The sequence below is a fragment of the Staurois parvus genome, unplaced genomic scaffold, assembly GCF_062004578.1.
Source record: "Staurois parvus isolate SC_StPar_1 unplaced genomic scaffold, SC_StPar_1.0 ptg000132l, whole genome shotgun sequence".
NCBI lineage: Eukaryota > Metazoa > Chordata > Amphibia > Anura > Ranidae > Staurois > Staurois parvus.
In genome coordinates, this window is record NW_028317928.1 from 5,436,236 (window position 1) to 5,463,242 (window position 27,007).

Genomic DNA, 27,007 nt, shown 5'->3' on the forward strand with positions numbered 1-27,007 from the left:
AATGGCCAAAGTGAAAATGCTAGTTTATGCTGGTATTATGGGAAAACAGTAGCGAGAAAATAGCATTGTGCTTGTGTCCGCAGAAGGTGGGCTACGACAAAATGGCCGACGCCGCTGATTACAGAGGATGGAGAGAGGCCAGCAGAGGGCGCAGGTCGACGCTGTCAGTGTTTGTGGTGCGGAGGCTGAACCCGGAAGTGTCAGGGAGAAGGAGAACAGGGACTTCCGGTCAGGCTGAATTGGGGCTGGTGGTGAGTTATGGAGGGCAGTGAGAAGTCAGGACCGTTGAGAAAGGAAGGAGAGAGGCATTGTAGGAAATGTGCTGTACCTACAAACCTAGAACCCATCACGTGACCAAATTCTGATTGTACAGTCTTCTGTAATAGGATCATACATCGTGCAATCTGATTGTACAGTCTTCTGTAATAGGATCATACACCATGCAATCTGATTGTACAATCTTTAGTAATGCAATCTGATTGTGCAATCTTCTGTAATAGGAGCATACACCATGCAATCTGATTGTACAATCATCTGTAATGTGATCATACACCATGCAATCTGATTGTGCAATCACTGTTAGGCTGGCCATACAGCATGCCAGGGGTGTACAAACTATGGCCAGCCGTTCACCTCAGCAAAGGCTGCCTGTAGTCTCTGCTGTCATCATCCCCATCGTTGGTTGCTAGGACCATCGGTGTCCTAGCAACCAATGAAATCTTTGCCCCAGAATTCACAGGAAGATGTAATTACTGCTGTCCAGACATACCCTGCCTCCTGGCTCCAATCCTGCTGCTTCAGCCATGCTAAGCCTTACAGTGGTAAGGAGGGGCTCTGATGAAGACTCAGATGTAAGGGGGGGCTCTGATGAAGACTGATGTAAGGGGGGGGCTCTGATGAAGACTGATGTAAGGGGGGGGCTCTGATGATGACTGATGTAAGGGGGGGCTCTGATGAGTATCCCGAGATGGTTGCAGGCAACGCGCACCTTCATTCAGAGTTCTACAAATCCAATTCCACTCACCAGAACTGGAATTTATTTATTTCAGGTACTTATATAGGGCCGTCCATTTACACTTTACATATATACTTTACATTCACATCAGTCCCTAACCCTCAAGGGGTGTACAATCTAAGGTCCCTAACTCACATTCATACATACATATACTATGGACAATTTAGACAGGAGCCAATTAACCTACCAGCATGTCTTTGGAGTGTGGTAGGAAACCGGAGTACCCGGAGGAAACCCACGCAGGCACAGGGAGAACATGCTAACTCCAGGCAGGTGGTATTGTGGCTGGTATTCGAACCAACGACCCTAGTACTGCCAGGCAGAACTACTAACCATTTAGCCACTGTGCTGCCCGGCTGTCATTTAGTGCATATAAAATGTGTTTTAGTTTTGAAAGCCCAAAAGGCATTTTCAGGTGGAGTTGTCTTTCAAGCCATTCCTATGTATTCTATTACACAGAACGCCGAATGTTTCTGAATATGTTTCTTTTTTTTTATTATTTACAGGGATTTTCTGTTCAGAGCTGACAACTATAGCAAAATATTAACGGGAAAGCCTAAAAAATACATCACATGACGGAGGATGGAGAAGGAGCGCGGTCACATGACTGAGAGGATATTAAACCTCACCCTGCAGATCATCTACCTGCTGACCGGAGAGGTGAGAAGGATTCTGGGAGGTCACATGACATCACTCTTATCTCTATTGATAAAACACAGACCTGACCGGAGAGGTGAGGAGGATTCTGGAAGGTCACGTGACTGTTATTTCATCCTTTAGGAGAGGGACATGTACAGAATTGAAGGTCTTTCAGTCATATTCCTATGAAGTATTTACTAGAAATTTTGATTATTTAGATTTATGGGCCTTTAAAGGAGCCAAGAGGACATGTGACACCCAGATATCATCCCCATATCACAGGAGGGTGGAATAGAAATAAAAGCCCAATCTTGGACTGTCCACCTGCCTTCCTAACACCAGAGAGGAACAATGACAAGAAGATTCTAGAAGTCGCCCAGAAGATCGTTGAGCTGCTGACGGGAGAGGTGAGCGGTGCCGGGAATTCTGGGACATGATCCGGTAACAGATAAGGGATGTGTCTGGATGGTGACTGTATCATTGTGTGTGTCAGGTTCCTATAAGGTGTCAGAATGTCACTGTCTATTTCTCCATGGAGGAGTGGGAGTATATAGAAGGACACAAGGATCTCTACAAGGACTTCATGATGGAGAACCAGCCGCCCCTCACATCACCGGGTAAGAGGAGACTTTTATTTCTTGTATTGAGGATCCACCTAGATACACACATCCTCTGATATAAAGACATAGAAACAATGGATTCAGTCATTATGTGTGTTTCCTACAGATGGATCCAGTAATGGGAACCCACCAGAGAGATGTCCCCGTCCTCTGTATTCCCGGGACTCCACACAGGAACATCAGGAGATCCCTCAGGAACATCAGGAGATCCCTCAGAAGGATCAGGTAGATGGATCCAGTAATAGAAACCCACCAGAGAGATGTCCCCGTCCTCTGTATTCCCAGGACTCCACACAGAAACATCAGGAGATACCTCAGGAACATCAGCAGATCCCTCTGGAGGACCAGGTAGATGGATCTAGTAATAGGAACCCACAAGAGAGATGTCCCCATCCTCTGTGTTCCTGGGACTCCACACAGGAACATCAAGAAATTCCTCAGGAACATCAGGAGATCCCTCAGGAACATCAGGAGATCCCTCAGGAGGACCAGGCAAGCAGAACTATAATACAGCATTCTCAATGTATTTGTGCTGATCTTGATATCCCACATTCATTTAAAATGTTTCTAAATTGTGCTTTGCGTCTTCTGTAGAATAATGATCTGGTTATTATTGAAGTTGAGGCCATAGATGAAGACGATACGGACGAAAGGGGTGACGAGTGGGGTAACGAGGAGGGACTTCCTCCAGAGATCAGCACAGGTGAGGAATGAACACTAAATTCAGAAATGAGTCCCGGATTCTACCATGTGCCAAGAACTTGCCCAACTATCACCTTAACTTTACCTTTGCTGGTATTTTATCTCCACCAGACGGACTACACAAGATGTGTGAACTGGGGATCCATCACCTTAATCCTCCAAATGATGGACTTGATGAAGATGATGACGTTACGAAAGAGTCTGCGAGAAAAAACCCAGTCACCCCAAACCATGGAGGACTTCACCAAGCACATATATTATCTGATCCCCCAATACACAGGCAATTGTTTTCCCATCACTCACACCCAATTGACCGTTACGTAGGTCATAGACGGGGCGAGGTGTTCGTGCCTTTTGAATATTCCAGTTGTTTTACTCAGCACATCGCCATTCATCCACGGCTGGCTGCACGTGAAGGTGAAAGCCTGCTATCGTGTTCGGAATGTGGAAGGCAATTTACAAAGCATTCGCATTTACTCGTCCATGAACGAATTCACACAGGGGAAAAACCGTATCCGTGTTCCGACTGTGGAAAAGCCTTCGCGAAGAAGTCTCATCTCATAACCCACCAACGAATTCACACGGGGGAGAAGCCCTACTCCTGCTCCTTGTGTGGTAAAAGCTTTACAGACAAGTCCAACCTCGCCAAACACGAAGTCATCCACACGGGCGACTACCCGTTCTCGTGCGCCGTCTGTGGGAAAGGCTTTGTGCAAAAGTCCTTCCTGGACCTCCACGAAAGGATACACACCACGGACAAGCCCTATACCTGTATGGACTGTGGGAAAAGCTTTGCCAGGAACTCCCATTTCGTCATGCACCAGAGGACTCATTTGGAGGAGAAGCCCTACACCTGCCCTAAATGTGGAAAGACCTTCACCAAGAGGTCTCATTTCATCGCACATGAGCTCATTCACCGTGAAGAAAAGCCATTCTCCTGTTCTGTCTGTGGGAAAGGGTTTGCCCAGAAGTCCAACTTGGTCACTCACGAGAGGATCCACACTGGCGACCACCCATTTTCCTGCTCCATGTGTGGGAAATGCTTTACCCACAGGTCGAACCTAGTGAGGCACGAGCGGGTTCACACTGGCGGACTTGCCTACTCGTGCCCTAGGTGCGGGAAATGGTTTGCTCAGAAGACCCAGCTTGTGGCACACAAGAATAGTCACAAGGAGGTAACTTCTAGCCACAGCACTGATGTAGGAATATGTTTATAGGGAATTAATCAATAAAAGGGGGAGGGGCCTGGAGTAAAGTTTATTGATCGCAGTTTCTTTGATATTTTGTTGAAATTTTTAGCAAATTTGCTAGCTCAAGATTTTTAGCTGTGTTTTATGAGGAGCACTGAGCTGACCTACCTTTAGAGTGCTCAACCATACACACTTTACATTTTTCCTGTTACATTGCTAGACAGCCTTAACCTTCACATAATTCTCCGCCCCTGAGGAGCTGTGACTCTAACCTCTACTACAGTCATACATAATGAACTATTTGCATCTGATCTGCCTCTGAGCCAAATGCAAACTCTGTCCTATGAAAGTGTTAAAACAAGGAAACTAGTTCATATCAGGCCCCGCCCCCGAGGAACTCATAATGTCTCCACAACAGTCACACACCTGCCCCTGAAGAGTTTACAATCAATGTCATATTCCAGTGTTTACAGAGTCCTTCGAACTATTCAGTCTGTGTTCAGTGATTACAGTCCTCGCCATTGTTACATATAGTATTATGGGTTATTTATATAGCTGTGACATAGTCTGAAGTGTTGTACAAAGAATACTGAGCCATTCTCACCAATCTCTACACCCAGGGGATGTTACACTCTCCACTGTGCCCCCCACTCCCTCCCCATCCCCCCAGTCACACACTGTTTGTATTAATATTTATTTACCTTTATATAGCTCTGACATATACTGCGGTGCTGTACAGAGAACACTGAACCAATTATATCAGTCTCTGCACCAGAGGAGCTTACACTCTACTACCAGTTGTAAGGTGCTGTGGACCATTTTAAAAAACGGTGTTATTGCTGCTTTCCAGAACTTACTAATAGGTTCCTTGGCCAAAATTGTACAGTAGGTTTAGGGAAATCAGACTGTGCTCTCCTTGGGGGTGGGGAATGAGGGGATTGGTCTATATACTTCTATGTACAGTATTTCAGTGCTAATTCTATTCATAACATAAAAACTTAATAAGCACCTGGCTACACTTGTACCCCTTCCAGTACCTATTGTCTCACGGGGGAAAGGGAAAATCAAACTGTGCTTTCCTTGGGGGCAGGGCCTAAGAGAGGATTGGTCTATGTACTCTGTACAGTATCTTGGTGTTATATCTGTGCGTAAAATAAAAACATCAGCATCTGGCTACACTTGTTCCCCTTTCAGTACCTATTGTCTCACAGGGGGTAGGGAAAAATCAAACTGTGCTGTCCTCGGGGGCAGGGCCTAGGAGATGATTAGCCTATGTACTTCTCTGTACAGTATCTTGGTGTTATATCTGTTCGTAAACTAAAAACATCAGCATCCGGCTACACTTGTACGCCTTCCAGTACCTGTTTTCTACCGGGGGGGTAAGGAAATCAAACTATGCTCTCCTCTGGGGAGGGGACTGAAGGGAGTGGCCTATGTACAGTATTTCAGTGCTACATCTATTCATAATATAAAAGCATAATAAGCACCTGGCTACACTTGTACCCCGTCCAGTACCTATTGTCTCAATAGGGAAAATCAAACTGCTCTTCTCGGGGGCAGGACCTAGGCGATGATTGGTCTATGTACTTCTCTGTACAGTATCTCGGTGTTATATCTATTCATAAAATAAAAACAGCATGTGGCTACACTTGTTCCCCTTCCAGTACCTATTGTCTCACAGGGGGGGTAGAGAAAATCAAACTGTGCACTCCTCGGGGGCAGGACCTAGGAGAGGATTGGCGTATGTACTTCTCTGTACAGTATCTTGGTGTTATATCTAATCATAAAATAAAAACATCAGCATCCGGCTACACTTGAACCCCTTCCAGTACCTGTTATCTATCAGGGGGTAAGGAAATCAAACTATGCTCTCCTCTGGGGAGGGGAATGAAGGGAGCGGCCTATGTACAGTATTTCAGTGCTACATTTATTCATAATATAAAAAACATAATGAGCACCTGGCTACACTTGTACATCAATCCAGTACCTATTGTCTCACAGGGGGTAGGGAAAATCAAACCGTGCTACCCTCGGAGGGCAGGGCCTAGGAGATGATTGGCCTATGTACTTCTCTGTACAGTACCTTGGAGTTATATCTATTCATAAAATAAAAAAAATCAGCATCCGGCTACACTTGTTCCCCCTCCAGTACCTGTTGTCTCCTAGAGGTTAAGGAAATCAAACTATGCTCTCCTCATGAACAGGAACCGCGGGGATTGGCTTATGGACAGTATCTTGGTGCTACATCTATTAAAAAAATAACAAGCACCCAGCTATACCTTTACCCCTTCCAGTATTTGCCACCTCCTAGGTGGTTTATATATCCCAGAAGTCCATTGGGGTGGGCTGATGAAGCCGCAGATAGGCTGGGGCCAAACCTTTAAATCTAACTCTGGGGAAAGTCTTTGGCCGCCATCATGGTTGTCATCTGACCAGGAAGTAATCTACTTGGCCACCTGGCACCTCCTCGGCCTCAGTCGCTCTCTTGAAGGCAAAGAGACTTGTAGACATCGTATCAGACGGTAGACAAAGTGAGGAAGGCAGGAGTTCCAATTTCACCGGGTTGAGGAGTTCCGATTTCACCGGGTTCAGGAGTTCTCATTTCACCAGGTTCAGGGTCGATGACTACGAAAGTGTTGAAGCCACAGGATATGGATGACAGCCAGGCAAGCAGAACTGGGAAGACCTGCAGATGGCTGGACATGCTGGTCCATCAAATGAAGGTATGGTGGTGGTGGGTGTCACATGACTTCTTGCATGGGAGGAGACCTCTGACTCCAAGGCAATTGGTGTCACTGACCTGGCTGCATCCCGTATGGGCGGCAGAGGAATGTTTGACTTAGGTCGACCCCGTGAAGGTCGACCTGGAGCTCCCAGTACAATGGGAGCGACAACACAACCTGATTTAAAGTCAACTCTACAGGGCGGAACCATTGTTATGAGCTCGTTCCTGGAAAAAATGCAAATTCCTTGGCCATCCTGCGTTGTCACCGCGTTGCACCAGAACTTTCCAGACGAGAAAGTTCCACTAGGAAGCCTGTATTTGTTTCGGATTATTGCGGATCAGCATGGTAGCCAGATAACGAGCATCTTAAGAAGGAGGGCTCATCAGCAGCAATTTATTTTTTTTACTTCATATACTTTCCCTTTAAAAAGCTTCCACAACCGGACTTCCGCCCTGTGTGCGTTCCACAGCCGCTTCCTGGTTGTCACAGTGACTGAGCGTCACTGTGGCAACCAGGAAGCGGCTGTGGAACGCACACAGCCTGATAACGACAGGGAAGGGAGGTGTCAAACCTGAGCCGCCGCTAGAGGGCGACCGTCTGCTTGAGAGAGATGAGGAAGTGTTCAGTGCAGGACGTTGGCGGCCATTTTGTCGTAGACCAAAGATGGAAAAAGGAGGGGGAATTTTAGCTGAAGAAGGAGATGTGAGTGTGGAGAGTGTGAGCCCAGAGAGGAGGAGGTAATGATCTCTTCTTATTATGAAAGGAGGGGGTCTTCCCAGCACTCTCTGGGGACTGGATAGGGAGGTCAACCAGGAAAAGGCTACCCACACACCAATGTTTTCTTGTCCCCTTTTTTTTTTTTTTTTTTTAAAGAGGACCTGTCAGGTGTCAGCATAAACCTACATCGGGCAACCTTGGCTGCTGCGGCATGCAATGCTGCTCCTACTATGTATGCAATCGAGTCACATGCTGGTCCACAGCTGCCATGCTAATTGTGTTCATCCCCCACCACCAGTGACACCGCTGAATGACACCACTGAATGACCCCCCCTGCATCCACTTAACTCTCACTATCTAGTAGATGGTAACCCCCTCTAGCCATGTAGGCGCCTCTCCCCAGTCCTCTTCATTCACCATCATACGCAGCTCAGCTTCACATTTTTTTCCTATTACAGGCTCTCGGGGGACAGTTATCACCACCGAGGACAAATGGAGACCCGGCGGCCCCCCGCATCACCAGGTAAGAGGAGACTTTCATTTCATGCCAGACAATCCATCCTCACTGTTCTTTCATCCCCCTCCATTGATTGCTAAGATATTGTCAAACTGTGCAGCCGACAGCAGCATAGCAACCAGTGTTGCGTCCTAGCAACCAATGAGGAATCCCGTCCCCCTCTCAGCTCCTGGCCAGGGGACTCCTGTCATTGTCCAAATATCACCATTGCCATAATTGGTAATGGCATCAGCCAGCCTCCCCCTTTATTTACATTCAGGTTTTTGTCCAAGGGGTAATCTCCTGGCCGACAGCTACATAGTTACATAGTTAGTCTGGCTGAAAAAAGACAAAAGTCCATCCAGTTAAAAAAAAAAAAAGTTGTAATCCTATACCCACAGTTGATCCAGAGGAAGGCAAAAAAACCCAGCAAAACATGATCCAATTTGCTCCTGCACGGAAAAAATTCCTTCCTGATCCCCCGAGAGGCAATCGGATATTCCCTGGATCAACTTTACCTATAAATGTTATATCCAGTTATATTCTGTGAATGGGGCCAGGAATATTCATTGGTTGCTAGGGTGCCTGCAGACACTGGCATCCTAGCAACCCTCAAATTGATGACAGCTTCCCATCAGACACGCCCCACTCTGAGCACTGGCGTGTATCTGTACAGCAGCTCAATTTACCGCCAATTTCCTAATCTGAGAACTGGCCGTATTTATTTTTGAACTGGTTGCAGCCATTGAAACAGACCCTTACCCCAGGTTCACAACGAAGCGTTTTCCGGAGCATTTTGCAGAAACGCAGTACAGTCCATTTAATATGATTTCCTATGGGACAGGTTCACATCTCCGCGTTTTCACCCGGTGCGTTTTCTGGAAAGGGTCAGGGACTTTTTTTGAACGCAAAACATTGCGTTTTTGGTTCTATAGACTTCAAGGGGAACGTTGCAGAAAAGCATGTATTGCATTTTTGATGCGTTTTGTGTTTAAAATCTGCCTAGCAACAAGAAAAAATTTTCAAATGAAAAAAAACCCTTCAAAACGCCAAAATGCATCTAAAACGTGGCAAAAATGTGTACAAAAGACCAGTCCAAAATGCAATGCAGAAACAGCTCAAATGCAACCTGCATAGGTGTGAACCTAGACTAAGTTTAGGTTCACACCTATGCAGGTTGCATTTGATGTGTTTCTGCATTGCCTTGCATTTTTGCAGTTGCTTTTTTGGTGCGTTTTTGATGCGTTTTGCATTTAAAATTTGCCTAGCAACAAGAAAAAAATTTAAAAATGAAAAAAAAAACAGCAAAACGCAAAAAATGCATCTAAAACGCGACACAAATCTGTCAAAAAGACAAGTGCAAAACGCAATGCAGAAACACATCGAATGCAACCTGCATAGGTGTGAACCTAGACTAAGTTCACACCAAAGCGTTTTACGCAGCGTTTTGCAGAAACGCAGTACAGTCCATTTAACATGATTTCCTATGGGACAAGTTCACATCTCCGCGTTTTCACCCCGGTGCGTTTTTTGGAACGGGTCAGGGACTTTTTTGAACGCAAAACTTTGCATTTTTGGTTCTAAAGACTTCAATGGGAACGCTGCAGAAAAGCATGTATTGCATTTTTGATGTGTTTTGCATTTTTGTTGGTGTCAGTGGAAGGAATTGTGCCCCATCGTTGGTGTTATTGAGATAAATTGTGCCCCATTGTTGGTGTCTTTGGTAGGAATTGTGCCCCATCATTGGTGTCATTAGGAGGAATTTTGCCCCTTCATTGTTGTCAGTGGAACGACATATGCCCAATTGCTGGTGTCATTGAGATGAATTGTGCCCTATCATTGGTTTTATTGAGATGAATTGTGCCCCATTGTTGGTGTCATTGAGAGGAATTGTGCCCCACTGTTGGTGTCATTAGAAGGAATTGTGTCCCATCATTGGTGTCATTGGGAGGAATTGTTCCCCATTGTTGGTGTCATTGGGAGGAGTGGTGCCCCATCATTGGTGTCATTAGGAGGAATTTTGCCCCTTCATTGGTGTCAGTGGAAGGACATATGCCCAATTGTTGGTGTCAGTGGGAGGAATTGTGCCCCATCATTAGTGTCATTGAGATGCTTTGTGCCCCATCGTTGCTGTCATTGAGAGGAGTTGTGCCCCATCATTGGTGTCATTGGGAGGAATTGTGCCCCATTGTTGGTGTCATTGGGAGGAATTGTGCCCCATCGATGTCATTGAGAGGAATTGTGCCCCATTGTTGATGTCTTTGGGAGGAATTGTGCCCTGTTGTTGGTGCCAGTGAATGGAATAATGCTCCAAGGGCTGGACATAAGCAAGCAAAGGGCTGCATCTGGCCCCTGGACTGCAGTTTATAGACCACTGTCCTAGGCGATCGGAAGCGGAAGTTGTCATCCCCCCCTCCCTCCCCATAGTCTTCTGGGACACGAGACAGGTCCCAGAAAACTACGGGACCATTCGTAAAGTGCAGCGCTTCTCGCACATGTGCAGTGGGTGTGACGATCGCGCATCAGACCCCTGACCTTCTCACCAAACTCGTGATCGAAGGACTAGACAATCTGACACCACAATGTCATGTGCGTAACAATGCCACGTCCAGCTGCACCCTGCACAACGATTTTCCAGCTAATGGGAACACAATCTATGTACCGGCAGCCTGAATGCGATTGTTACTGGGTCAGGTTAATTACACAATTAACCCTTCACACTGCCACCACCTCCTTTTTGTACAGAGAAAGAGGAAACTCAGCAATACACTAGGATGATTGGTTAATCGTCGGTATACCGCTATCTCCACAGACAGGTTATACAGTGGGTTAAACACTCGTAGCACTCTTCAGCAGCAGGAATTCGTAAGTCACATTAAAGAGCTATAGAAACAGTTCAACACTTTCAGAAAGTAAGATTTATTACTAAAAGGTCAAAAGGGTGCGGTAGAAATATTTACAGAAAAAAGATGTAACCAATATATATATATATATATATATATATATATATATATACAGTCATGGCCGAAATTGTTGGCACCCTTGATATTTCTCCAGGAAATCATGTATTTCTCACGAAACGTATTGCATTAACACATGTTTTGCTATACACATGTTTATTCCCTTTGTGTGTATTGGGACAAAACAAAAAAAGGGAGGAAAGAAAGCAAATTCGACATAATGTCACACAAACCTCCAAAAATGGGCTGGACAAAAGTATTGGCACCCTTTCACAACTGCGGATAAATAAGAATGTTACAAGCATGTGATGCTCCTGTAAACTCACCTGGGGCAAGTAACAGGTGTGGGCAATATAGAAATCACACCTGAAAGCAGATAAAAAGGAGAGACGTTCACTTAACCTTTGCATTGTGTGTCTGTCTGTGCCACACTAAGCATGGACAACAGAAAGAGGAGACGAGAACTGTCTGAGGACCTGAGAACCAAAATTGTGGCAAAATATCAACAATCTCAAGGTTACAAGTCCATCTCCAGAGAACTAGATTTGCCTTTGTCCACAGTGCGCAACATTATCAAGAAGTTTGCAACCCATGGCACTGTAGCTAATCTCCCTGGTCGTGGACGGATGAGGAAAATTGATGAAAGATTGCAACGCAGAATAGTCCGGATGGTGGATAAGCAGCCCCAAACATGTTCCAAAGACATTCAAGCTGTCCTGCAGGCTCAGGGAGCATCAGTGTCAGCGCGAACTATCCGTCGACATTTAAATGAAATGAAACGCTATGGCAGGAGACCCAGGAGGACCCCACTGCTGACACAGAGACATAAAAAAGCAAGACTACAGTTTGCCAAAATGTACTTGAGTAAGCCAAAAGCCTTCTGGGAAAACGTCTTGTGGACAGATGAGACCAAGATAGAGCTTTTCGGTAAAGCACATCATTCTACTGTTTACCGAAAACGGAATGAGGCCTACAAAGAACAAAACACAGTACCTACGGTAAAATATGGTGGAGGTTCAATGATGTTTTGGGGTTGTTTTGCTGCCTCTGGCACTGGGTGCCTTGACTGTGTGCAAGGCATCATGAAATCTGAGGATTACCAAAGGATTTTGGGTCGCACTGTAGGGCCCAGTGTCAGAAAGCTGGGTTTGCGTCCAAGATCCTGGGTCTTCCAGCAGGACAATGACCCCAAACATACGTCAAAAAGCACTCAGAAATGGATGGCAAAGAAGCGCTGGAGAGTTCTGAAGTGGCCAGCAATGAGCCCAGATCTAAATCCCATTGAACACCTGTGGAGAGATCTTAAAATTGCTGTTGGGAAAAGGTGTCCTTCCAATAAGAGAGACCTGGAGCTGTTTGCAAAGGAAGAGTGGTCCAAAATTCCGGGTGAGAGGTGTCAGAAGCTTATTGATGGTTATAGGAAGCGACTGATTTCAGTTATGTTTTCCAAAGGGTGTGCAACCAAATATTAAGTTAAGGGTGCCAATACTTTTGTCCAGCCCATTTTTGGGGTTTTGTGTGACATTATGTCATATTTGCTTTTCTGCCTCTGTTTTATATTTGTTCCAATACATACAAAGGGAATAAACATGTGTATAGCAAAACATGTGTTAATGCAATACCTTTTTTGTGTGAAATACTTGATTTTCAGGAAAAATATCAAGGGTGCCAACAATTTCGGCCATGACTGTATATATAAAAATATACAGAGCACAACAGCACAGCAAACAGATAACAGAAAGAAGTTTAGGTAAATAAGTACTTGCCAAAAAGATGCCTAGGGTTAAGCAGTTTCAAATCTGATGAGCTAAAAAGGGATTTCTGGTCTCGCACTCAGTTTCGTTGTTACAGCAAGATTCTCCTTTCTCTCTGTCTGCTAGATGTTAAAATGCAGAAGGTCCTCACTTCTCTGTCTACACACAAAACATAACAGCCTCTTTTCTACCCAAAATCAACTGGTATCTTCTTACAACGGACAAGCCAATCACTTTATTTGGCAAAGAATTGTTAGGCAGGGGTCAGCATCATACACTGATGGCATTCCTGAGGGAGGGGGAAATGAGGGGATAACATTAAGACTTCTTAACACAGTGAGGACCGTGCCTGGCTCTTGTATGCACGATTGCTACACCTCCCCCCTCAGGTGATTGCATATGAGTTTAAGAGAAATACCAAAATTCAGAGGTTTGGAGCAAAATGGAGAACTGCGCCTCTCCCTGTGTGCATGATTGTTACAGTGGGCACCCGTCCGTGAAGCCGCAAGCTGTGCCCACACTGAAGATGCTGGGGAGAGAGGACGGCCGGTGAAACCGGCTGCGGAGGGGAGTAGTACACTGTGGGATGGAGAGACGGGTCAGTGGCTGTTTTTGTAGCTGCTGATTTTATTTTTTTAGATTTGGACTGGACTGCGGTATATTTTTGTTGCGTTTTCTATACATTTCAATTGGGGAGCTGCATTTTTGGTGTGGTTTTGAAAAGCACACCAAAAATGCAACATGCATGACATGCACCTCATCCGCAGCACACTGGGTATGAAGAACCCCACGAGATTTAAAGGGAAATATTTTTATTGCGGTTTTTTTTGTGTTTTTAGCAAGGTAAAAGCGCATCAGTGGGAAAGGACCCTTACACTTGTCCCTGTATAAAAAAAATGTGTTACAAATCCTAATTCCTAGTCTATGGAGCCCAGCACTGCTCTTCACCAGTGCCGCCATCTTGAATCAAGGTTTGGCACATATGCAGACAAGCCAAGGAGGATCTGGCAGAGCTCTTTGGTACGTATGTGCTTGCACCGGATCCCCCACACCTGTCGACATGCTTTTGGGCCATGCCACTGAACTGGCAGAGACTCCACAGTGTCTCTGCACATTCCAGAGATCTTGGAAACCTTCTCCTGGGATGCGTGACGTAGACATCCCCAAAAAGAGTTCGCAAGATCTTACGCATGTGCAGAGATACCGTGAGGACTACTAGAGTCTGAAGCTTTACTGAATCCCCCCAATGGATTCAGTCAGTGTGTGTGTTTCCTACAGATGGATCCAGTAATGGGAACCCACCAGAGAGATGCCCCCGCCCTCTGTATTCCCGGGACTCCACACAGGAACATCAGGAGATCCCTCAGGAACATCAGGAGATCCCTCAGGAGGATCAGGTAGATGAATCCAGTAATGGGAACCCACCAGAGAGATGTCCCCGTCCTCTGTATTCCTGGGACTCCACACAGAAACTTGAGGAGATGGAGTCACAGGTAGGGGGAAGTCTTTGGAAACCAGCCAGTTTGGGGTGACCCCACTTGTCCATGGCAGGGACAGAATCTCATTGGTTGGTCTTCCTCGAATTTCTTTTTGTCTCTTCTAGTTCAAAGACCTGGTTGTCATCAAAGTTGAACCAACGGATGACAAGGAGGAGGACGAGTCATGTGAGGAGGAGGAAGATCCTCCAGAGATCAGCACAGGTGAGGAATAAACATTAAATCCAGAAAGAAGTCCCAGATTCTCCTTGTTTTGAGGAGACTTTTCACTAGCTGGTTCTGTACATTGGTCGTGCCATAATTGGATGGACCTAGTCTCCTAAAATGACCTAGTCTGATTATCCACACGTGTTCAATTTTGCAGTTCACCATCTAAGTGATATCAATACATTTTGGTGACTATGTGTTTCCTATAGATGGATCCAGTAATGGGAACCCACCAGAGAGATGTCCCCGTCCTCTGCATTCCCGTGACCTCACACAGGAAAATCAGGAGATGGAGTCACAGGTAGGGGGAAGTCTTTGGAAACCAGCCAGTATGGGGTGACCCTAGTGTTGTATATTAGAAGAAGATCACATTATTGTCACTTGTCCATGGCAGGGACAGAATCTCATTGGTTGGTCTTCCTCAAATTGCTTTGTGTCTCTTCTAGTTCAAAGACCTGGTTGTCATCAAAGTTGAACCAACGGATGACGAGGAGGAGGACGAGTCATGTGCGGAGGAGGAAGATCCTCCAGAGATCAGCACAGGTGAGGAATAAACACTAAATCCAGAAAGAAGTCCCAGATTCTCCTTGTTTTGAGACTTTTCACTGGCTGGTTCTTTACATTGGTCATGCCGTGATTGGGTGACCTAGTCTCCTAAAATGACCTAGTCTGACTTTCCACACGTGTTCAGTTTTGCCGTTCACCATCTAAGAAGTGATATCAATACATTTTGGTGACTATGTGTTTCCTACAGATGGATCCAGTAATGGGAACCCACCAGAGAGATGTCCCCGTCCTCTGTATTCCCGGGACTCCACACAGGAACATCAGGAGATCCCTCAGGAGGATCAGGTAGGTGGATCCAGTAATGGGAACCCACCAGAGAGATGTCCCTGTCCTCTGTATTCCTGGGACCCCACACAGGATCATCAGGAGATCCCTCAGGAGGATCAAGTAGGCCCACCATCGGATTTTATAGAACCTTATACTGAGCATTTCATCCCCATCTATCAAAGTCTAGAAAGCTGACCTCCAGCCTTCCCTTCAGTTTTGCCCAGTTGTACCGGCTCCTCTCCTGGACTGAAATTACTTCCTCTGATTTCACTGCACACTGTGAGCTTCTCACAATGTGCATTAGAAGCTGCAGAAGGTCAGATAGAGCTACGCCTCCTTTCCTGAAATGGAGGACACTCAGCAGCCTTTTCCTCCCAAGGCTGACTGGCCCCTCCTCTTTATTTCATTGGATTTCAATTCTTTCAGTCATGAAGGCTCAGCATCACAAGTGGGCGGTCTACATGCAAATGCACTGCCTAGGAACACCCACTCCTCCAGGCCACAAAGGTATTTTGATATTTGCCTAACTCCTCCCAAGAGTTGGCCCACTGCTAGCATTAGGGTTGAGGGCTCTTGAGAGTACTGAGACAGGGTGCTGTGATGTTTTCAGGAAGCTATGTACAGTACCTTAGCAGCGCCCCCAGCCATAATCTGCCTGCATTGCATAGAGAAGCAAAGTGACCCAGCAATTATTTAAAACTGATATTACCATATTGATGAAGACATGGAGGAAAGAACCAGGGAAGGCAAAACGTGAGCATATTAATCTTTTAGCTTTTTTTTTTTTTTTTGATCTGTTGTAGGTTGAAAATTTGATTATTAAGGTTGAAGTGAAGGAGGAATCAGAAGAGCCGTATGTGAGGGGTGAAGAGCCGGCTAAGGAAGAGGAGATCCCACCAGAGATCAGACCAGGTGAGGAATGAACACTAAATCCAGAGAAGAGTCCCAGATCCTCCTTGTTCATAAACATTTAACCCTTTCGCTGCCAGGTCCACCGTACAGACAAGACAGCATGGGATTTTATACACAACCCGGTTGCTGCAGCCGCCAGGATTGTGTCTAAAACTTACAGGTTGACTCCTGCCTGTCAGGAGGAAGCAGTCAGGTGTCTATGCTGACACCCGATTGCTTCCACAGCTCCCGGTACCGCCCGCCACCGCGCATGTGCGCTCCCACCGTGTATCCAGGCCCCGCTTGCCCACCCGCAGGCCTGGGGAGCACCATGGCAGATACCAGCAGATGGAGGAGAGAGAGGAGAGCAGAGGAACATCTGCTCTCCTCCTCTTCTTTCCGTGACCCAAAAGGCGACGTGTGTGATGTCACTTCCGGGTCACCGCTGTCACTTTCTCGGCTAGCACAGCTGAGAAGCAATGTATTGCAATCCTGTTGGCATTGCAATACATTGGATGGAGCCCAGAGGAGACATTGGGGGTCTTTTAGACCCTGCATGTCTCAATAAAGAGAACCTGTCACTTAAAAATAATCACAAAAGGGACTTTGTGTGATGAAAAAAAAATTTTGAAAAAAAAATGTTTATTGCAAAAAAAATAAAGTTACACCCAAGACATAACATCCCCCCCCAAAAAAAAACAATTTGAGCCCCAGCCCTACATATACATGTGTACAAACATAAAAGGGCGCATCAGGGCGCCTACGTGTGAAAACATTGATAATGACATGTTACATATCGCCGCACACGCCGGAGTGAGAGCAATAATTCTAGTGCTGGACCTCCTCTGTAACTATAAACTGATGACCTATGAGGGGCTTTTGAAGCGCCACCTATAGAAAATATAGGGTACTGAAGTTTGACACCATTTGACAGGAGCACACAAATTTAAGGTTTGACATGTTGGGTATCTATTTACATATCTTTTATATTTTAGCAAACATTTGGGTAATTTATTGCATTTATTTGCTCTAAAGATCACTTTAGTGTTTTTTTTTTTACTGAACTTTTTCATTTCCTAGACTATTGCGGTAATACAATGTGACATATAAAATTGGAGCTACCACTACTTTATTCTCTAGGGTGTCTGCTTTCAGAAAATACATCATGTTTTGGGGGTTTTGTGTAATCGTCAGGCCTAAAATTATTTTTTAAACCATTTAAAAAGAAAAAATGGCTCTGGCAGCGAAAGGGTTACTACACGGTACAGCCCTGACCCTGGACTCAGAGAACATTATGATTTTTTTTTCTCAAAGGTAGCTTGCTTACTGACCTTCTCTCACTAATTGAAAATCTATATCATGTTTTGGGGGTTTTGTGTAATCTTCAGGTCTAAAATGATTTTTTGAACCATTTAAGAAAAAAAAGCAAAACCGGTTCTGGCAGCGAAAGGGGTAATACAAGGTGCAGCCCTGACCCTGGACTCAGAGAGCATTATGATTTTTTTTTTCCTTAAAGGTAACTTGCTTTCTGACCTTCTCTCTCTAATTGAAAATCTATATGGAACCATACAGAGCAGAAATATAGGTAGCGGGAAGTCATGAAAGTATTTCTATCCCCGCCCCAGTAGACATTGCTGGTGAGACAGTATATGCCCAGTAGAGGCGTCAGAAGCTTTGAGCTCTGCTGGTGAATGATGTGTACGGATTAACCATTTTGGTTCCTCTCCATGCCTTGCTTTCTCCAGATGGCCAAGACAAGTGGACCATCGCAGGGAAGCCACCTGCTACATCTCCAGATGGCCAAATGGAAGATGACGATGTAACAGATTCCTCAGGAAACAACCCCGCTCCCCAAAACAAACAGCCGGTATGTTCCTCGGCCATTGTGCCGCCTTGTGTGCATCATCGGCTGCCCAGTACTAGAGGGGGGTACAGTTATTTAGGTTGTGTAGATCAGTGGTCCTCAATCTTATAGAAACCAGGGCCTAGTAAACTCTTCCAAAACCTTCCATGCCCCAGCAGTGAAAAAAAAAAGTTGTTAGAAGTCTGGGAATTCAAAATACGTGCTGAAAGCTTTGGATGTGGCTGGGTATCACTTTGGGGGAATGAAGGCTCTAGAGGGGGTTAAGGGACTCTGCAGCAGACTTGGTGGCCCTGTGAGAGATGAGGTCTCCGGAGTGGGTTGGGAGTCTCTCCAGGAGGCTGAGGGTTTTGCAGGGACAATGTGAGAGACTGGGGGGAGGGGGGGGGGGTTCTGTAGGTCAGTGTTTGAGGCACTATGGGGGGCTGAAGGCTCTGTAGCAAACTAGGGGGCACTGTGGGAAGTTGACAGGGGCTAAGGGCTCTTAGGGTGTCAGGGGGCACAGTGAGAGGTTAAGGGGTACTGAGGCCATTATCGGAGGTTTGGGGGCACTGTGGGAGGCTAGGGGATCTGCAAAACACTGTTTGGGGAACTATGGGGGAAGGGGGGGGGCTGAAGGCTCTGAAGTAAGCTAGGGGGCACTGTGGGAGGTTGTCAGGGGCTGCGAGCTCTTAGGGTGTCAAGGGGGCATAATGAGAGGTTAAGGGGTACTGGAGCCATTATCAGAGGTGTGGGGACACTGTGGGAAGTTAGGGGATGTGCAGAACACTGTTTTGGGCACTGGGGAGGGCTGAAGGCTGTGAAGTAAGCTAGGGGGCACTGTGGGAGGTTGTCCGGTATTGAAGGCTCTTAGGGTGTCAGGGGGCACAGTGAGAGGTTAAGGGGTACTGGGGCCACTATTGGAGGTTTGGGGGCATGGAGTAAGTTTAGGAGATCAGCAAGACACTGTTTTGTGGCACTATGGGGGCTGAAGGCTTTGAAGTAAGCTAGGGGGCACTGTGGGAGGTTGTCCGGTATTGAAGGCTCTTAGGGTGTCGGGGGGCACAGTGAGAGGTTAAGGGGTACTGGGGCCATTAACGGAGGCGTGGGGGCACTGTGTGAGGATAGGGGATTTGAAGGACACGGGTACTGGGAGGTGGGGGGTGAATTCTCTGAAGTAAGCTAGGGGGCACTGTGGGAGGTTGTCAGGGGGCACAGTGAGAGGTTAAAGGTTACTGGGGCCATTATCAGAAGTTTGGGGGCACTGTGGGAGGTTAGGGGATCTGCAGGACACTGTTTGGGGCACTATGGCGGGCTGAAGGCTTTGAAGTAAGCTAGGGGGCACTGTGGGAGGTTGTCAGGTATTGAAGGCTCTTAGGGTGTCAGGGGGCACAGTGAGAGGTTAAGGGGTACTGGGGCCGCTATTGGAGGTTTGGGGGCATGGTGTAAGGTTAGGGGATCAGTAAGACACTGTTTTGGGGCACTATGGGGGCTGAAGGCTTTGAAATTGGCTAGGGGCACTGTGGGAGGTTGGCAGGGACTGAATGAGCACATTAAGAGCTAAAAGGGTACTGGGACCACTATGGGAGGTTAAGAGATCTGCAGTTAGCTGGAGAAGAAGAGAAGCTGCAGTCTGGTAGTGGACCATGGCCTGGTGGCTGTGAGTGTAGAGTTCATGTCTGCTTCTATGGTCCGGCTTTCGATTCCTCCAGACACCACCTTCAGGGTCAGTATCTACCATCCACCACTTATAGCACTCCCCCTCAAATAAGTCTCATTTATCTTAAAGATGCCTACAGATAATATTGACTGAGCTGCTGAACTGTGCATGATCAGGTCAGTTTGTGAATGTTGTAAGAAGCATTATACGAACTCATGGGGTAAATATGCATGTATGTTCCTGTGATGGGGGAGAGGGAGTGTTCTGCTGATCCATCTGGTGCCTTGCTGAAATTGCATCCCATTTAATCATCTACCTGTCCAAGAAGGTTGGAGTGTTTTGGAAAGAGGAACCTGGAAAAAGGTTCTCTAACATCTGAAGGTTCTGTTGATCCATCTGGTGCCTTGCCGAGATTCCATCTCATTTAATCATCTACCTGTCCAAGAAGGTTGGAGTGTTTTGGAAAGAGGAACCTGGAAAAAGGTTCTCTAACATCTGCAGGTATCCTAAATGTGTTTCACTCTTGAACGGCAGAGCAACTGGTCTGTAACAATTTAATGGTGGCTCCTCTAGTTGCACATCTCTTCCTTTTCATTCTTTGCTGCTCAGATCACCTAGGGAAGTAGTTCTGGGTATGGCTTATATCCATGTTCTTGGTGGCTGCTTAGGCACACAGCACCAAAACATGGAGTTGGTAGATGGTCCTCAGCCAATGTAAACTCCAAGTCACGAACTGGAACTTGTACAGGGATTCCTGTTTTTGCTACCAGTGGTTGAACAGAGTATGGGTTAGTGAACAGAAGGTGGGTATAGACCATTGAATAGACAACCATTAAAATGAACCTATTGCTCTGCCCTCATGTGTTCACTTTACAATGGCGGCATGTGTAGGCTAAAAGGCTGCACAGCAAAGCTACATGTAGCTGCAATGTTGGTGTAGGTCAAAGCAAAGGTAGCAGATTCGAGTATTGCTTATGAACCCTAGTGAGATACACTGAAGAAGCAATATGAGCACTTCCAGGCATCAGGAGAGTTTATTAATGCCCTCAGTGTTTACCCAAGTATCCTTCCACAGTGCCTTTGCAGCCTCGTAAGAAGACAATGGTCTTTCTGTGTTTCAATTATGAATTTTATTCATCTTTTTTTCAGGGGAAGCAGAAAAACAGGAAGCCTATATCGTGCTCCGAGTGTGGGAAGAGTTTTAAGCGCAATTCTCAGCTGATCTATCACCAGCGCTGGCATGCGGGCGAGAAGCCTTATTCCTGCTCCGAGTGTGGTAAAGGTTACAGACAGAAGGACCATCTCATCCGGCATCAGAGATCCCACTCGGGGGTGAAGCCCTATTCATGCTCGGAGTGTGGAAAGCGGTTCACTCTTAAACTTTCTCTGGACAGACACCAGGTGGTTCACTCGGGGGAGAAGCCATATTCTTGCCGCCAATGTGGGAAACACTTCACCCAGAAGGCTTCTCTCAGCAGACACCAGGCTCTACATTCGGGGGAGAAGCCCTATTCTTGTTCAGATTGTGGAAAGTGCTTCCGGCAGAAGTCAACGCTTGTTCAGCACCAGCAGATCTCCTCAAAGGAGAAGCCTTTTTCCTGCCCTGATTGCGGGAAATGTTTTGAGAAGAAGTCCATCCTGATTGGTCATCAGAGAACCCACACAGGTGAGAAGCCATTTTCCTGTCCTGATTGTGGAAAAAACTTTGCTCTTCGGTCGACTCTTCTTGTCCACCAGACCATCCATACTGGCAGCAAGCCACTGACATGTTCCCTCTGTGGTAAGGGCTTCCTGCACAAGTCCCGCCTTATCCTCCATCTGAGAGTCCACACGGGGGAGAGGCCTTTCTCCTGTTCAGAATGCGGCAAATGTTTTCTGTTAAGGTCACGCCTAGTAGACCATCAAAGGCGCCATACAGGAGAGAAGCCATATTCATGCCCTGCGTGTGGGGATAGTTTCACAGAAAAGCAACTGCTCGTCATACACCAGAGGAAGCACGCCGACAAGAGCCAGAACTCCTGCAACATCTGTGGAAGATGCTTCACGCACAAGTCCTACCTGGTCAAACACTGGAAGACCCACACTGGGGAGAAGCCATATCCCTGCTCTGAATGCGGAAAGACCTTTGCGGAAAAGTCACAGCTGGACCGCCACCAGAACATACACACCGGTGAGAAGCCTTTCTCCTGCCCAGTGTGTGGGGACAGCTTTCGGTGGAAGACCACCTTCATTGACCACCAAGCCTCTCACACAGGTGAAAAGCCATTCTCCTGTGCCAAGTGTGGAAAATGCTTCACGCAAAAGACGCAGCTTGTCAGGCATCAAAGGATCCATACTGGGGAGAAACCTTTTTCTTGCTTGGAGTGCAACAAGTCTTTCCGGTGGAAGGCCGACATGGTCTCTCACCAAGCGACACACAAAGGAGAGAAACCTTATCCATGTTCAAAGTGTGGCAAGTGTTTCACCCAAAAGTCATCTCTAACTAGGCATCTAAGCAAGAGGCTGTGTACAGAGTTGCTCTGACCTCTATTCGGGACATCATCTGATTGTATACTAGACCCAAAGTGCATCCCGACGATTCAAGTTTATGTAGACTGCAAGGAATAAAATACGTGCTTCTATTTTGGACACATTGAGATTTCTTGTCCCGTGCATTTACTAAAATATTTCAAGACAAGGGAGATTCTTCCTGTAGAAAAGTTCTCATAAGAAACAGTCCCTTTAAACATGACCAAGCAAGGAAGAAGCTCCCAGATGTAAAATTTTCCGAAATTTTGAAGCCATAAGAAAAAAAAATTTTTGCAGTTTTTTTTTTTGTCAAGGCCTGAGAGGTGGCCAGAGGAGAACTGTATGCCATCAGTCCCCTGACTGTAAGGGGTACAAGATGGAGGCCACAAGCAAACTAAACTGGAGCCTTTTCTGTGCAGTGCCCCATAGTGTTACTTGAACTGTATTCCAGGATTTCCTTGTCTTCAGCTCAGAGAACTTGATTTAATACTTTACGTAAAGTCTCAGAAATCTTTTGGTATATAGTTTGATTGCCGTAAATATATTATTTATAATTGTAAAAGAACATGTTCCAAACTCCTTACTCTGTAAAAAAACAAAACCCAGAAAAACTGTTTCCCCCTGATTTTTCTGTTTTTTTCCAGGCATTCCCATCTCTACTCCCAGTTCAGTAAAGCTAAGGTCACTGTCAGGAATGCCATATGCAACATGCTGTCTTTAAAGTCATTCTAAAGACTTTTTTTTTTAAGAAAACATAACATGTCTATACCTACCTGCTGCGTGTAATGGCTTTGCACAGAGCAGCCAGGATCCTCCTCATCTTGGGTCCCCCGCAGGCTCTTCTTGGCCCCTCCCTCCTGTCAGGTGCCCCCACAGCAAGCAGCTTGCTAAGGGGGCACCTGCTGCTCCCTGAGTCCATTCACACATGGAGCCGTGGCTCGGCCCCGCCCCCTCTCTCTTCTCATTGGCTCACTGGCTATGATTGACAGCAGTGGGAGCCAATGGCTCCTGCTTCTGTCTCAGCCAATGAGAAGAGGGAGTCCCAGGATAGCCGAGACTCCAGTGAACATTGCTGGATCGAGAGGGGGCTTAAGTGAGTAATAGGGGGGTTGGAGGGGATGCTGCACACTGAAGGTTTTTACTTTCATGCATAGAATGCATGGAGGTAAGGTAAAAAAAAACCTTCAGCCTTTACAACCACTTTAAGTTACATACATAGTTAGTCTGGCTGAAAAAAAGACAAAAGTCCATCCAGTTCAACCGTAAAAAAAAAAAAAAGTTATAATCCTACACCCACAGTTGATCCAGAGGAAGGCAAAAAACCCAGCAAAGCATGATCCAATTTGTTCCTGCAGGGGAGAAAATTCCTTCCTGATCCCCTGAGAGGCAATCGGATACTCCCTGGATCAACTTTCCCTATAAATGTTATATCCAGTTATATTCTGTGTATCCAAGAAAGAATCCAGGACTTTCCTACAGCAATCCACTCTTGAGGGAGTCTATTCTACATTTTCACAGCTCTTACTGTGGAGAAACCTTTCCGTGTTAGGATAATAAATTTCTTTTCCTCCAGACGTAAAGAGCGCCCCCCTGTCCTCTGTGATGACCTCAGGGTGACTAGCTCTACACCGAGTTTAATATATGAACCACTGATGTATTTATACATGGAGATCATATCCCCCCTTATGTATTATACATGGAGATCATATCCCCCCTTATGTATTATACATGGAGATCATATCCCCCTTATGTATTATACATGGAGATCATATCCCCCCTTATGTATTATACATGGAGATCATATCCCCCCTTATGTATTATACATGGAGATCATATCCCCCCCTTATGTATTATACATGGAGATCATATCCCTCTTATGTATTATACATGGTGATCATATCCCCCCCTTATGTGTTATACATGGTGATCGTATCCCCCTTATGTATTATACATGGAGATCATATCCCCCCTTATGTGTTATACATGGAGATCATATCCCCCCTTATGTGTTATACATGGTGATCGTATCCCCCTTATGTGTTATATATGGTGATCTTATCCCCCCTAATGTATTTATACATGGAGATCATATCCCCCCTTATGTATTATACATGGAGATCATATCCCCCCCTTATGTGTTATACATGGTGATCGTATCCCCCCTTATGTGTTATACATGGTGATCGTATCCCCCTTATGTGTTACATAAGGGGGGATAAGATCACCATATATATTTATACATGGAAATCATATCCCCCCTTATGTATTATACATGGAGATCATATCCCCCCCTTATGTGTTATATATGGTGATCGTATCCCCCCTTATGTATTTATACATGGAGATCATATCCCCCCTTATGTATTATACATGGAGATCATATCCCCCCCTTATGTATTATACATGGAGATCATATCCCCCCCTTATGTATTATACATGCTGCTCATATCCCCTTATGTATTATACATGAAGGTCATATCCCCCCCTTATGTATTATATAAGAAGATCATATCTTCCCCTTATGTATTATGCATGGAAATCATATCCCCCTTATGTATTATACATGGAGATCATATCCCCCCTTATGTATTATACATGGAGATCATATCCCCCCCCTTATGTATTATGCATGGAAGTTATATCCCCCCTTATGTATTATACATGGAGGTCATATCCCCCCTTATGTATTATACTTGGTGCTTATATCCCCCTTATGTATTATACATGAAGATCATATCCCCCCTTATGTATTATACATGGAGATCATATCCCCCCCTTAATCTCCTCTTCTCAGTAGAGAATAAATTCAGTTCCTCTAATCTTTCCTCATAGCTGAGCTCCTCTATGCCTCGTATCAGTTTAGTTGCCCTTCTCTGTACTTTCTCCAGTTCCCCAGTGTTCTTTTTGTGAATTCAAGTTGATTTTAAACTCTACAGACCCATCTGGGGGGTAAGGATCCTGAGAAATCCTGTTCATAAACTGGTGCCATGGTTTACAAGGAAGACAAACGTAACGTTGTCTATTATTGAAAGTCATGAATGAACTGACGTTTGTAATGACATTAAAGACAAGCTCCTCCCACTTTGTCCTGCACGATTGCTATCTTGGTTAAACCACATGCTGGGTTCTCTTGGGGTCCATTAGGACGAGTGATAAGATTCCCCATCCACAGCTCCCAGCTCCAACCAACTGCAGCTGCCAATCCAAATCCAAGAATAAGTGTCATGCTCCTCCGTTGGAATCTTAAAAACACATAAAAAGTCCATCCGTCTATAGGAAGAGATCTGATAATTGTGTTTTTCGGGCAGGGCAGAGACACAAACTTCTCTGGAGAAATTCTAGTGCAAAAAGACACATTCTTAGACTTCCCACCCGTTGATACCTTCTCCTCTGCTCCGTTCCTCCATCTGAGTTGGGATTCTTAACCCTGGATGATCTCCTGATCATATGGTGTATGAGCTAAAAGACACATTCTCAGACTCCCCACCCATTGATACCTTCTCCTTTGCTCCGTTCCTCCATCTGAGTTGGGATTCCTAACCCTGGATGATCTCCTGGTCACATGGGCCCTGATTCACTAAGATGTGAGTGTAATAGCAGAGACTGACCATTCAGGCAGACTCCGGTCAATCAATCAGTGGTCTGACCAGCGTCTAGCAAGCTCATTAACGAGCGTCTACTGACTACTTTGCCATTAGTGAATGAGGTATCCCGTCTGGCACATCTTTAGGTGCAATACCGGATATATTCGCTAGATGGCGCATAAGCGCGGGCTTTATTAACATTGGCGTTTTCCTGATAGAAAATTCTAATACAGCTGTACTATTACATTCTGAAAATTCTCTTTTGCTATGTTTTTTTTTTTGCTGTTTCTCCAAAATGATCAGGAAAGTATTGCATTTACTAATGAATGTCATACATTCTATATTCAAATGTTAAACATTTTCACACTTATATCTCAAATAATTTATATACTTCTAATTTCCCAATATAGTTATATATCTTCATTCTCTTTAATCACATAACTATTCTATGTTAAAGACAAGTGCAGCGCTATAAATGCATGTGATCAATAATGAACGCATGTAAAAACCAAAAAGTGCAAAGAATTGCAATAATGATGTAAACTGGTAAATCGTGCTAAAATAAGTTCATAGAATCATTCCTGAATAATGGAATGTCCTTCGTGTGAGAGTACCAACTCAGAGAGTGCCTATGAATGGCACGTGTGGTCTCTCCGTGACGGACAGTAGTGCATGAACTCGTGAAAGGTAAACCACCCTTGGGACTGGTCTACACTCACCAGAAAAAAAGTATTAATGTGCATGGGTTATACACATCGCACATCTGGGGGTGCAGCGGTATGCTGGCAGCTATGGGTTAGTCATCCAGCTCCATCCATCCATCCATCAGGGTGGGTGCCCAAATGGTCCTGGGGAGGAATTAGCTCAGCCACAGGAGCCAGAAAGGTGCTCAATAGTGTAGTACACTGTCACAGGGGTGGATGACCTTTCACGAGTTCATGCACTACTGTTCGTGGTTATATTTATCTTGTGTAATACCATTTTACTAGTCTATATCATTTGACCAGCGCTCGCTTTATCATTTTTAAACAATGTAACTATTCTACATTATAGCTCAAACTGTGTTTCCCACAGTGGTTTAGTGGTTAGAGCTCAGAACTTACAGCACTTGGGTCATGGGTTCTAATCCCAGTCTTGGCAACATCCCAAAAAAATGGAGATCAATTTT

The 27,007-nt window shown here is 45.5% G+C and overlaps 2 protein-coding genes across 2 annotated transcripts in view; one reads left to right on the plus strand and one right to left on the minus strand.

The window, feature by feature from the left end:
* Positions 1-27,007, minus strand: part of LOC149466215 (uncharacterized) — a 475,763-nt gene that overhangs the window by 139,427 nt on the left and 309,329 nt on the right. The window lies entirely within an intron of this gene.
* LOC149466219 (uncharacterized) lies at positions 175-25,336 on the plus strand. Its single transcript, XM_089672689.1, has 17 exons — positions 175-251; positions 1,522-1,675; positions 1,873-2,061; positions 2,148-2,271; positions 2,381-2,766; positions 2,869-2,977; positions 3,088-4,188; positions 7,446-7,629; positions 8,068-8,132; positions 14,098-14,312; positions 14,423-14,519; positions 14,732-14,823; positions 14,969-15,065; positions 15,277-15,374; positions 16,160-16,268; positions 17,993-18,114; positions 20,897-25,336. Exons 2-17 carry the CDS (start codon positions 1,598-1,600, stop codon positions 22,268-22,270), a joined length of 4,440 nt encoding a protein of 1,479 aa, XP_089528815.1. The 5' UTR covers positions 175-251; positions 1,522-1,597; the 3' UTR covers positions 22,271-25,336.